The sequence below is a fragment of the Phoxinus phoxinus genome, assembly GCF_949152265.1.
Source record: "Phoxinus phoxinus genome assembly, chromosome: 5".
Classification (NCBI taxonomy): Eukaryota; Metazoa; Chordata; class Actinopteri; order Cypriniformes; family Leuciscidae; genus Phoxinus; species Phoxinus phoxinus.
Genome location: NC_136880.1, coordinates 41,092,928 through 41,107,106, shown reverse-complemented (window position 1 = coordinate 41,107,106; position 14,179 = coordinate 41,092,928). Strand labels below are relative to the sequence as shown.

The following is a 14,179-nucleotide window of genomic DNA, read 5'->3' as shown; positions in this document are numbered from 1 at the left end:
AAAAACTGTGCGTTTTTGCTCACCCTCAAAAAGTGACTTTAACATGCTATATAAAAATATCTGTGGGGTATTTTGAGCTAAAACTTCACACACACACTCTGGGGACATCGGAGATTTATTTTACATCTTGTGAAAAGGGCATTATACCACCCCTTTAATATCTGATTTGTGTAAGATAAACTCTAACTTATGTTGCACAGATGAAAACAGGATAATAAAACATGTGTCTGTGCCCACAGGTGGCCAAAGATGTATCTGTGCGTCTGCACAATGAACTGGAGACGGTGGAAGACAAGCGCACGCGGGCGGAAGATGAAAACGAGCTGCTCAGGCAAAAGATCATCGAGGTGGAGATCTCCAAACAGGCCATGCAGAACGAGCTCGAGAGAGCCAAAGAGGTACAACACGCCAGCTCACCGGATCTGAGTCCATATTAGATTCCTGCGCACTTTTATTGAATTGGATAATGGAGGACAAGAAGTATTTTATAAGAGGAGACTCTTTAAAAGCATATTTATGTAGTAGTGTGGCTATTTTGCAGCTTTTTATTCATGAAGTACAGAGAGTGGTTATAACCGTTAATTTCTGTGTACAGCCTTTTAGTTCGTGTACTACTACATCAAATCATTTTCTCAATTTGTTGCATTTATAGTAATACTGTTAACAATGAAAGCCTGAAGCAGCTCAGATGGTATACCTCTAAATTTGTGTGATAGTTAGATATATTGGTCACACTTTGGTCCCATTATTTAATGTTAATAAATGATGATCAGAAAAATTATTTTCTTTCAAAAGTGATCTTTTGACGTTAACGTTAATAAAAATACGACTGTTTATTGTTAGTTCATATCAGCTCAGGTCCATTAAATACCATAAAATAACTTTTGATTTCAAGTATGTATAATTAAATGTTGGGATTAACAATAACTAAGATTAACAAACACTTTAGAATTATTTTTATTGTAAAGTGTTACCTATATATTAAATGTTTATTTTCATTGCCGCCAACCTCCACTGTAAGTGCAATGCTGTAACTGTGACAAATCATTTTCGGTGGTTATCGGCAGCATTATTAGGCTTAAGTTTGAAATAAACCAGAATATTACTTCAAGGCAGCGAAGACAAACCTGGAAATGACCCACAGACTGTAAAATTGCTGTGATGGAAATCTTGCTGTATTACATTAGTTGGATAAGGCACTTAAACCCGGACGGCCGGAAGGTTATAATTCCACCCACGGTTAGTGTACTGTGAATTGCTTTGAAGTATGGATGAATACATTTTAACTTTGAAGCCTGCTGTCTGTGCATTAATGCATGAGGCTCTAGCGGTGCACACTGCTTCTGCTTCTGTAATCAGATACTGAGGAGTTACCCTGGAGTTGCTCAGGTTAATCTTAAACTAATCTGGAAAGGGTGAATCACAGGTAGGACCATCTGTACATGTAGATGAACTGCAGTATGGAGGAGAATAACATCAATGTCTGGCCTTTATGTCAGCACCAAAGTTTAAAGTTTAAAATTATGCTTTATCGGATAGTACTGTTCATGTAGTGTGTACTATACTGCAGCTGTTTGTGAATGTAAATGGTATGCAAAGTTTCAGAGTTTTTGTCTCCCAAAAGAAAGAAGCACTTCTGAAAAGCCTAAAATAAGTCGTCAGTAATTCCAGTCTCACTTCCTGCTCCAGCCTATAGGTTTGTAATACATTTGCATAATGCAAAAATCGTCTACTTTGCCCCGCCCTCAAACACTGTAGTTGTAGCTGATGCCTGGGAGAGGCACTTTGATGCGCTTCCAAAGGATGAGGACTGATAAGGCTTTGGGTTAGAATTGATACAGTAAAATTGATACCATCGTTACTGTTCGTATCAGAGTGCTGAGGAAGATCCAAAGCTGAAATTCAGATTTCGTAATGGGTGTTTGGTTTCTGACATGCACTGAAAGCGGTAGACCAATCACAACAGACTGGGCCATCTGACCAAATAGAGTAGAGTAGACCAATCGCAACAGACTGGGTCATCTGACCAATCAGAGCAGAGTAGACCAATCACAACAGACTGGGCCATCTGACCAATCAGAGCAGAGTAGACCAATCACAACAGACTGGGCCATCTGACCAATCAGAGCAGAGTAGACCAATCACAGCAGACTGGGCCATCTGACCAATCAGAGCAGAGTAGACCAATCACAACAGACTGGGCATCTGACTAATCAGAGCAGAGTAGACCAATCGCAACAGTCTGGGCATCTGACCAATCAGAGTAGACCAATCACAGCAGACTGGGCCATCTGACCAATCAGAGCAGAGTAGACCAATCACAACAGACTGGGCATCTGACCAATCAGAGCAGAGTAGACCAATCACAACAGACTGGGCCATCTGACCAATCAAAGCAGAGTAGACCAATCACAACAGACTGGGCATCTGACCAATCAGAGCAGAGTAGACCAATCACAACAGACTGGGCCATCTGACCATTCAAAGCAGAGTAGACCAATCACAAACAGACTGGGCATCTGATCAATCAGAGCAGAGTAGACCAATCGCAACAGACTGGGCATCTGACCAATCAGAGCAGAGTAGACCAATCGCAACAGACTGGGCATCTGACCAATCAGAGCAGAGTAGACCAATCGCAACAGTCTGGGCATCTGACCAATCAGAGCAGAGTAGACCAATCGCAACAGACTGGGCATCTGACCAATCAGAGCAGAGTAGACCAATTGCAACAGTCTGGGCATCTGACCAATCAGAGCAGAGTAGACCAATCACAACAGTCTGGGCATCTGACCAATCAGAGCAGAGTAGACCAATCACAACAGTCTGGGCATCTGACCAATCAGAGCAGAGTAGACCAATCACAACAGTCTGGGAAATCTGACCAATCAGAGCAGAGCTGGCTCTCAGAAAGGAGGGGTTTAGAGAGAATTAATCCTTTTTCTAACCGTTTCTGACACTGTGAGAAAAGAGCTGATGAGAAGATTAAACTGATTGTGACCTTGGATGCATGTAAACCTCTTGTCTGAGACTCCAAAACAAAATTAGGAACTTTAAAATAGCATAATCGGGGCAGTTTATAGTTCGGGTTATGGGTTGGTTACTCAAGGTTGAGCAATTTTAAAATTGATGCTTGATTTTCTGCCATCATTAGTATCATTTGAGGCTGTTTGTGGTTGGTGCATATTCTGTATATCATCTTTTTACAACGTCTTCAAACCTGGCTAATCAAAGTCAGATTTTATAGCCGAACTATCTGCTTTACAAATATGTATCTGTGTATGCTGCTCCTGTTATTTCAGTTCAAACAGCAGAGGATCACAACAGTCAATCATTACACCGGTATCCCAGAATCCCCTCTGAGATCTGCTGCATTGTAAAACATCCCCTGGGTGGAACAGTAAATCTTCTTAAAGAAGTTGCTCACCTAAAAATTATAATTTTATTATTTACTTCTTTCTTTCGTGGAAAATTCATGTTGCATTTTCGACATGACATAAAAGCGACGATGACCTTTGTCAGTGTTCATTTTTGGGTGAACTGTATGCTGGGTAAATAAACCTGAATTTGTTTTATTTTGCATTAATACTTAAAATGTAATTTGGAAAGGTAAACACACTTGTACACACACACACACACAAGGACAGATATAGTGAGCGTGAAGGAGAAATAGAGGTAAAGGTAAGCTGTGAATTGAGTGTTAGCGCTCTGTGAGCTATAGCGCGTCTCTCTGGAGGTTTGCCCCAGAAAGCATTGAGCTCCACTTTTTCAGCATTCATCACACGATACCCTTCATTTCCCCATCCCTTCATTCGCCCCGCACACAACAGATGTGGATGAAACGTGCGGTATCTTGCACACTGCCATGTTCAGTTATGCTTTTCAAACTGATGGCATGCCTTTATTTTAAAAGAGAAGTCAAACTTGTTTCAACTTTAATGGCTTTAGACATTAGAATATAAAATATTAAAGTCAACATTGAATCAAAACGGACCCTATTTGCTTTAATACACATTCTGGTCTTGCTGTGAACAATTACTGCTGTGCATTATTCTTAAGAAATACTATGATTACCACACGTCATTGTTCAGATATTTTATGTCAAGACATTCGTCAGGCTTTTGTCCTTTAAAGGCTCTTGTGTGAGGGACTCATTTCTTGCAGATATAAAACGTTGTTTTTGAGCGAGTGAAGCAGGCTCGAGCCATTGATATGCATACTAATGCAGTTATAATAGAGAGAGCTGTAAGGTTAACCGTTTCAAAAACAGCGACACTACTACCCTGTTAGTGCGTGTGTGCATGTGTGTGTGTGTGTGTACTTGAACAACTATCTTTGTGAGGACCAGTTTGAGTTTTATACCATTGGAGTGAGGACAAAGAGAGTAAAGTAAGGACATTTTGGCCGGTCCTCACTTTCTGAGACCTCTTTAAAGGCCTGTTTGAGGGTCAAGACTTGGTTTTAGGGATAAGGTTATAATGAGGTTAAGTGGAGGTTTAGGGTAAGGGTAAGGGTTCGGGTTAGGCACAATGCTAGAGATTGCATTGTGTCAATGAATGTCCTCATTAAGATAGATGTACAAGAGTATGTGTGTGTGTGTGTGTTTACGTGCGTGTGTGCGTGCGTGTGTGTGTGTGTGTGTGTGTGTGTGTGTGTGTGTGTGTGTCTGTGTGTGCATTTATATAGGAGAGAGAGCGTGCTTTCCATCGATAATTAAATGTCATTTAGTGGCACAAACATGGAAATAGTTGTAGCCTTTTTTATCTTTTCTTATTGTTTTATCTATTTGCTTTATCAGAGTCTTTATGGCGTTTGGTTCTTTTGCTGCTGTTGGACTGTAAAGACCTTTTGAAATAACTGAAGTCATTTGGATATGTGTGCAGTGATATGGATGTGTAATATGGTCAAAAGCTGCCTGTAAGCTGCATTTAGCTGAAAGTAATTGCACACCTTAGAACGTTTGTCAACCCGATTAAAGCAGCCAACTGCCCCCTAAAGAAAACTTAAAGCCAAGAAATTAGGTACCAAGTATTTAAATAAAACATATATTTAAATTTTCATAAAAAAGAATTGGGAAAAAAAATCCAAGTCCAGGCACTCAGTAGGATGCAAAAGTTAAAAAGCCTTTATTATTGGCCTTTATAAATTATATATTAAAACACCAACGCGTATCGGCCCACTGGCCCTCATCAGGGCTTTTTAACTTTGGCATCCTACTGAGTGCCTGGCCTTGGATTTTTTTCCCAATTCTTTTTAATGAACATTTAACCCTTCCAAGAGCACCAGAGGATACAAATGATACCAGCAGCGCTCCAGCTCCCCTTTGTCTAGTCTATATATTTACATTTCTTGGTAAAGTTTTAAAGTTCCACAACTTTTATTTCGAAAACCATCCCTGTTCTGGTGCTTTAAGTTTAAAGAGCCCAGAAATGAAAGCATTGATCTGAAGAACCTGTGATTGGACAGTAAGAACGTTTTAGTATATCCGAAGAAGCATCTAGTGATTTAGAAACCCCACACAGTGAAAACTGGTTCTTGATCAGTGAGTCACCTGTGTTTTCCACCTGCACGCGTGATGACGCAGGTTTGGATGGCGAGAGATCTCGTTCACAGATTGGAATGTCGTTAAGCTGGGCGGACGGGATGCCGTTTCTGCTCGAAGTATCTGTAGTGATCTGGCAGTAAAGGAAACTAAAAATACAACATTCAGTGCCATCTGAGTTCAGTTCAGAGCGATTGAGATTCTCAATCTGTCTAAGGAACTCGGCCTGAAAAGCACATATGGCGCTTTTCCACTGCATGGTACGGTACGGTTCGGTACGTCACGGCACACTTTGACGCTTTTCCACTGCATGGTACGGTACGGCTCGGTACGGTACGGCTCACTTATGGCGCATTTCCACTGCATGGTACGGTACGGTACGGCTTGCTTCGGCTCGCTTTAAATGGTACCACCTCTGTTGAGGTTCCAAGCGTACCGTACCGATACTATAATGTGACGTGAAAACACTGCAGATCACTGATTGGTCAGACAGAATCGTCACTTCAGCGTCATTGTATTTGCGACACGAGACACTAAACCCGCTAGATTTAAATAGCCAGACAACAGCCAACACGGTAGCACCTGTTTTTAGAGTATTTACTTGACAAAAAAAGTTGAAAAAAAATCAAACAAGAAATGTCTGAATCGTGGTCAGTGGACGAGGTGCAGACGTTCCTCTCGTTGGTTGCCGAGGAGCGGAAGTAGCACAGCTTAGCCGCACACGGCTACCACCGGACCTACAACTATTAATGATCAGTCCCACCCACTTTGAAGCGGTACTAACTGCAGTGGAAAAGCAACCGAGCTAAAGCGAACCGAACCGTGCCGTACCGAGTCGAGTCGTACCACGCAGTGGAAAAGCGAAGCGAGCCGAACCGTTCCGCGCCGAGTCGAACCGTACCGAGCCGAACCGTACCGAGCCGAACCGAACCGAGCCGTACCACGCAGTGGAAAAGCGAAGCGAGCCGAACCGTTCCGCGCCGAATCGAACCGTACCGAGCCGAACCGAGCCGTACCATGCAGTGGAAAAGCGAAGCGAGCCGAACCGTTCCGCGGCGAGTCAAACCGTACCGAGCCGAGCCGTACCATGCAGTGGAAAAGCGAAGCGAGCCGAACCGTTCCGCGCCGGATCGAACCATACCGAGCCGAACCGAGCCGTACCACGCAGTGGAAAAGCGAAGCGAGCCAAACCGTTCCGCGCCGAGTCAAACCGTACCGAGCCGAACCGAGCCGTACCATGCAGTGGAAAAGCGCCAATAGTTTCCTCATGTTGTGTGCATATTTTACTGCATTCACATTTTACAGAGTTTGAGGTTGGTAGATCTGTTTCCATGAGATTTAATTTAGATATATTCATAAATGGATTTTCACTGCACTATTCTTTGAGTAACATGTAGTATATAGTATACTGCATGTAGGTTTTGGATGAATCTTGAAATACCCTGCATTGTATCTTTGAATATTATAGTCACCATAAATAATACACTATGATGCATACAATTTAACAATACATTTTAAACATATATTCATACCTACTCAGTCCTTAATGTTAATTCAAACAACAAAAGAGAAAGAGAAAATCACACGCTGCCTTTAACTGAGTAACTTTATGTATATAACTTTATGTATAACTCTATATATTATTATTATTATTATTTTGGTATTGAGATTTTTAGGGCAATAGTCTTCCTGGTATAAACCCTTATTAAAGCTTTTAAAATTGCTCAGTCAATAGCAGTGAGTGATTTTCTCTTTATCTTTTGTTGTTTGAATTAACATTAAGGACTGTTGCTTTAAGAACTAATACACATTTTCTCCTAACTGTTTACTTTCACTTAAGACATAACCCAGCAAACACAGAACGTTGGCACAACGTTCCCGACCTTCTAACAACGTTTTAACAACATGGCCAAAAGGTTGCTTTAACTACGTAATCCTTATCCTTATTAAATAATAATAAGGATAAACAATATTTTAAAAGTGTATAATTATCTAACAAAATGCTAAATGGGGGATATCTATAGGCATATCTAGCAGCATGTAAAAAAATTGTCAGAACGTCGTCTCTGAATGTCGCGTAACAACATTGCTACAGCCCTGTCGCGTCTTACAATTCTACGTTGTTACAAGAATATGATTACAATTCTACGTTATTTTTATTTTTCTCTTTTGCACGTAGACAGCGACGTTGCCATAGCATAAATGCAACATACCAGAGACGTAAATGTGTTTGCTGGGAAGACAGTTGAATGCCAAAACGTGCAGTTTGATATATCTTTTTGTATTTTCTCCTTTCAAGCGCACAGAAAACCGTCCCGAATTGAGTTCTTTCGCATCTTCTTGCGTTTAATTAGTTGCAAATGCAAACACATGCAAATGCATGATCAACTTTTTGTCAGTTCCTTCAACTGTCCAGAGTCATGGCGCAGTCCTTATTGTCGAGCCCTGTAGTGTATTGTAAATGTCTTTGTTTTTCCCCGGAGATTGCTACATCTCACCACACGGTTTACAGAAGGCCTTGCTTTCCTTGACATCAAATGTAAAATTTATACATATGTCTGTTTTTCTCTTTCTCACAGATGTTGACATGTTTAAACGTTTTATAAGACATCATTTTATATGCAATTGTACATCTAAACTCCCTGCCACGCAGATTCATTGAGATTGAATCTGTTCCCAAATCATCCCTCCCTAAACATTTTCATCTCGTACTTATTTGTTGACAAAAAGGTCAATCGGTTTTCGTTATAGGTTTTGTCATCACAAACTGTTTTTTAACTAGTCATCGTCTCATTTCCGTCATTGAAGAAATTTGACGAAAAATATGACATTATTTGTCAACAAAATGATGAAATTCAATTATTTAAATGTATGACATTGACATTTACATTTGGCAGACGCTTTTATCCAAAGCCACTTACATTGCATTTCAAGGAACACATTTACAGTCTTATCAGTTCTTGCTTTCCCTGGGAATCGAACCCAAGACCCTGGCATTGCAAGCGTCAACGCTCTACTGGTTGAGCTATAGGAAAGATTATGTAAGCTATCGCTGGTGTCCAGGCTGTTTGCTGTCGACTCTGATTCCTGCGGTGGGATTGGCACCCGGACCAGAATTAATCCAACTGAGCTGCCGGTTATGAAACCTCCTGGCAGATTCCTGCCTCACAGGGGAGAAGAGAAAGTGAGAGAGAGAGACATATACTCAGAGAGGGAGAGAGACAGAGTGCCTCTCATATGGGTTTATATCTGTCAGGCTGTGATATGGCATTGGCTTATGGAGGTTTTTGTGAACAGTTCAGTCGTTTCGTGTGATGCGGGGTCGCTAATGACCGCATGTTATTTGTAAGTCACCATACTGCATAACACACCCAGAATATGGTCTCACACTGTAGTCCACACTGTAGTCCACACTGTAGTCCACACTGTAGTCCACACTGTAGTCCACACTGTAGTCAACACTGTAGTCCACACTGTAGTCCACACTAGTCCACACTGTAGTCCACACTGTAGTCAACACTGTAGTCAACACTGTAGTCCACACTGTAGTCAACACTGTAGTCCACACTGTAGTCCACACTGTAGTCCACACTGTAGTCCACACTGTAGTCCACACTGTAGTCAACACTGTAGTCCACACTGTAGTCCACACTGTAGTCCACACTGTAGTCCACACTGTAGTCAACACTGTAGTCCACACTGTAGTCCACACTAGTCCACACTGTAGTCCACACTGTAGTCAACACTGTAGTCCACACTGTAGTCCACACTGTAGTCCACACTGTAGTCAACACTGTAGTCCACACTGTAGTCCACACTGTAGTCCACACTGTAGTCCACACTGTAGTCCACACTGTAGTCCACACTGTAGTCAACACTGTAGTCCACACTGTAGTCCACACTAGTCCACACTGTAGTCCACACTGTAGTCCACACTGTAGTCCACACTGTAGTCAACACTGTAGTCCACACTCTAGTCCACACTCTAGTCCACACTGTAGTCCACACTAGTCCACACTGTAGTCAACACTGTAGTCCACACTGTAGTCCACACTGTAGTCAACACTGTTCTGATAGATCAGTATGCAATGTGATCTAATGTAAACTGTGCTTTAGAAAGCATTTTAACCTGGTTTCAGAAGGAGTCTGTTAATGAGGCCATATTATGACTTTACAAAGTTTTGTAAATTTTGTTTTTAGGCTCTACTAGAACAGGTTTTCATGCTTGAATGTTCAAAAACACATTATTTTTCACATATTGTAAATTGTTGCTGCTCATCTCTTCCCAGTCTGTCAGTAGCGCTCTGTTTAGTTCCTGTCTCTATGAAGCCCCTCCTTCTGAAGTTCATACTGTGCTCTGATTGGTCGGCTGGATCAGTGTGTTGTGATTGGTCATTCGGAAATGTCACACCTCTTACCATAACCGCCAGTTTCAACACACTGCTAACTAACTCAACCAGGCCCCGCCCCTTTATTCTGCATATTAATTATTTAAATGAGGAATATTGTAACGTGTTTGTTCCCGAAGAAACTCAAGACTACAATGGAGGCGTTTCAGGAGTTCAGAAACACTGACACTGATATAGAGAAGAACTGCCGCTGTGCTTTGTAACTTTGCAGAGCTTTTTCATGCTCAAACAGCAACATTACACACTAAAGACATTTCACCGTAAAAAAAGCACAATAGGTCTTATTTAAATCTGTTATGTTTTTGGTGTTATTCTGTGGTAGAAGGACACAAAAGAGAGCTGTTCGGGTTGTTGTCCAAACTTGGAGGATAATTTGCTTATTTGATTAGCATATTTGACTTTTATTCCTTCAAGAACTTCCAAAGAGTATTTTACAGATTTCTCTGAGTATCTGTTAAATAAAATAAGATTTGCGGTTAATTAAATGTTTTGCAATAATATATTGCTATTTTTTTTATATTGGTGCATATGATTAAGTTTCATTCTTCCTTATGTTAATTTAGTGGAATTCAGTGCGGAATAGATTTCTATAACCAGATTTGTTTCAAATGCCTTGATTATTGTTTACAGCATCTTACTTATTGCATATATTTTGAACCTAATTTGCAACCACTATCAATGACCACGACAAACACTGAGATTTTAGATTCATGTTACTTTGAATCCTCATGAATAAAAGTAAAAAAATCACAAAAGCCACACACAGTGAAAAAGTATATCTTCAGTAATATTTAAGTGCTCAGTGAAAAGACTAATCATTTTTGTTATTCCATCCATGTCAAAGTAGAAATTGCACATAATCTCATTTATAAAAACATTTACTGCAGTAGTAATATAGTAATAAATAAAATAAAATAATATACAGTAGATTATTTTCTCACAGGGCATTGCATGCAGGCTTTTTTTTTTTACTTTTAAAATAATTTGCAACAGTGTTTTTTGTTTAAATTGTTTCTTCTGATTGTAATTTTTTTTTATATATATATATTAAATATTGTAAAAATGCTGAAAGATATTGAGATATAATTTCTACAGATGCCGTATTTCTCGCTGCTCTAATACTTTTTTTTTACTCGAAAATAATTTGCAACAGTGTTTTTTGTTTAAATTATTTCTTCTGATTGGGGAAAAAAAAAAAAGATATATATATATATTAAATATTGTAAAAATGCTGAACAATATTGAGATATAATTTCTACAGATGTCATATTTCCCGCTGTATAATACGTCTTCTGTGGCTGGTGCAGAGAGCAGATCTGAAGTAGGGGATTTCTTTGACCTAGTTAGTGAATCCTCTCTGTGTGTCTCCGAATGAGGGTCTGATCCTACAGTTAAATATACTGCAGTGACACACACACACACACACACACACACACACTGCCTACACAAAACACAACCTGAGCTGAACACACAACACCCGTAGACTTGTGTTATTTATACTCTATTTTGGTCAGCTCTTTCCAATTTTGTTTTAACGATCTATGCATTTGGCAGACGCTTGAATCTAAATCGACTTGCATTGCACTCAAGGTACCAGCAGTTCATACATTCCCTGAGAAGCAAACCCATGACCTTGGCGTTTCCAGCGCTGTGCTTACTCTCTAAACACTAGGTTTGTGTGAAGAACAGACTCAAACTCAGTTAATCATTTACTGAATATTTGACTCGTTCTCACTCCATCAAATGACCACATCTTAAACATTCCTGTTTTGCGAGAAGCAATGGTGGCATATTTGAATATGCGTGATCTTTTGAGCAGGGTTGTTGTTGGCATGTTTCATATAGATGCAAGTCAATTCAATTCCTTTATTTTTATAGTGCGTTGTACAATAGAAATTGCTTCAAACCAGCTTCACGGTATATAGGAAAGTAACAGAATCAATGAAACAAACTTCATCAAATATGAGACGTAAAGCAGCTCTAAAGAGATAATATTGCCATTACTCAGCTCAATTCAGTTCACATGCATTAAACCATCAAGAGCCATTAAGAAGCGTGTGTTTTCGTGGTGGATGAGTGTGTAATATGTGAAGTGTCATATTAATTTGCTCTCCTTGTATCTGTGTTTATATATTTGAAGGAGATAAGCTCTTATAATCTTCACTGCTTTGCTTAGAAGTAAAAAAACACTCAAGATGTAGGCTAAATGGATTAGAGCTGTGTGTGCATGTTTAATCCAATCGACACAAATAATAGTGTGCTCAACAGCACTGTTCCAATACTTCGGTTTAGTTTTGTCTTGAACATGTGAATTAGAGGTCATTTCTTCTGTGGAACTGAGTCTTTCCTTTTAAAACAACAGCACTACAATAGTACAGTATGGTTTCAGATGATAAAACTATGGTATTTTGATATATACTGTAAATTATTACTTTTTTCATGGTACTGAAATTGTACTTCTAAGTATAGCATTGTAGTTAATCTCACTTTTTTCCTTTATTTGTTTGTTTTTAAACACCTTTACAAAAAATGTACCTATATATTAATATAAAAATTAGGGCTGTCAATCGATTATTTTTTTAATCGCACGATTGTCGTGAGTTAACTCGCGATTAATCGCACATTTTTTATTTGTTCTAAATGTACCTTAAATTAATACTTTTCAAGTTTGTAATACTCTAATCATTATGGGCATGGATAAATATGGATTCTTTATGCAAATGTATGTTTATTATTGAAACCATAAGCCCTATTCGCACGGGATTAGTATTATCTAGGGACCTCTAGTCATTTGTAATAATTGCGGAGGTTGTCTGTGATCTTAATCCCGTGCGAATCGGTCATGTCTGTAAATTGTAAAGTAATAATTCCCCCGCAAATGACCTACCATATTTCGCCGAACACCGACGTTCTGTGATAATATTAGTCCCGTGCGAATCGGCATCTCTGATTTTGTCCAGGATTTGGCGGGGCTGTATCTTTTTTTCAAGGTATTTATTTCGTTTGCGCCTTTTTATTAATCTTTCGCGAAGAATGGAAGCTGCGTTGGAGTGTTTTGACAGTGTTTTGGGCACTGGGTCATATCGCACACCGACACCATATACAATTTGCAGAACAAAGAGAAAGCTGAAAACCACCAGAAGAGCGAAGACAAAAATAATGATTAGATGGATGACATATAACAGCATGCGTGAAGTAATATCATTCTGTTTATGATATATCATGCGTACATCTAGACCTATAACGACAAGACATTTCCAAACAATAGCATATCAAAAATAATGCACAATCAAGCAAGGGGGTTTCACATCATAATTCGAGTTTAATGTTACAAATAACCTAGCTATTAGATTTTAACCTGGGGAGATGTTTTTTTTTTTATCCATCTAACCAGACTCTCAACCATACGCAAAAAGCCATCTAGTCGCCCACTGAAAACGGATATATAAATATAAATATAATATGGGTATAAACTAAAAATTTTATATCCGGGTTCCGGGAGAAAAGTCAGTAAATTCGAGTAGAATCACAGGCTTCACTTATCCCGTGTGAATGCACCACACGAAATTCAGATGTCGGGGGTAATTTCTAAATCACACGAGGTCCCTAGATAATACTAATCCCGTGCGAATAGGGCTATAGTCAACATAGAGCACGAAGACGAGACATGTTTCAAAGGTCATAGATGTTTTTGGTTTGAAGGTTTGGGCGCTTTTTTGAAGTTAAAAAAATCGCTAAAGGGGTCTGCAATGTCGCTAAGTTGGCAACACTGTGTATCTCCATTTCTCCAACTAGGGGTTGGGCCACGGGTCAAACACGGCTGCGTTAATTGCGCGTTAAAAAAATGAGTGCCGTTAATATGATTTTGCGTTATTAACCGTTATTAACGCATTAATAAAAATAAATAGGGCTCCTCCTAATAGTCAACTAAACGTTAGTCGATGAAAAAAGGCATAGTCGACCAAATTTTAATTAGTTGGTTAGTCGCAGAAAAATCATGACTTACCATTTGAAACATGTACTGTAAGTAATAGCCTAACGTTAGTCACTTTACATGGCCGCACGCTCCGTGAACGCTAACCTAGTTAATGTGCGCTGTTATTAGGCACATATCCAAGTGTTTGTGCTGAGGTTAAATTAGTCCTTTCTGCATGGCATGTTTAACTTAATGTCCATTTCTCTGTAAAGGTGCATCCACTACTGTAGGAATGACTAGTCAGCGTCGTCA

General features: G+C 39.6%; 1 protein-coding gene across 4 annotated transcripts in view; it reads left to right on the top strand.

Moving 5' to 3' along the window:
• The window catches only part of mtcl1 (microtubule crosslinking factor 1), a 102,794-nt gene that overhangs the window by 6,515 nt on the left and 82,100 nt on the right, over nucleotides 1-14,179 (top strand). For all 4 annotated transcript variants that reach the window (XM_079612856.1, XM_079612855.1, XM_079612854.1 and 1 more), the window contains exon 3: nucleotides 240-398. In XM_079612856.1, the coding sequence (XP_079468982.1) occupies nucleotides 240-398 (159 nt within the window). The remainder of the gene's footprint in view (nucleotides 1-239; nucleotides 399-14,179) is intronic.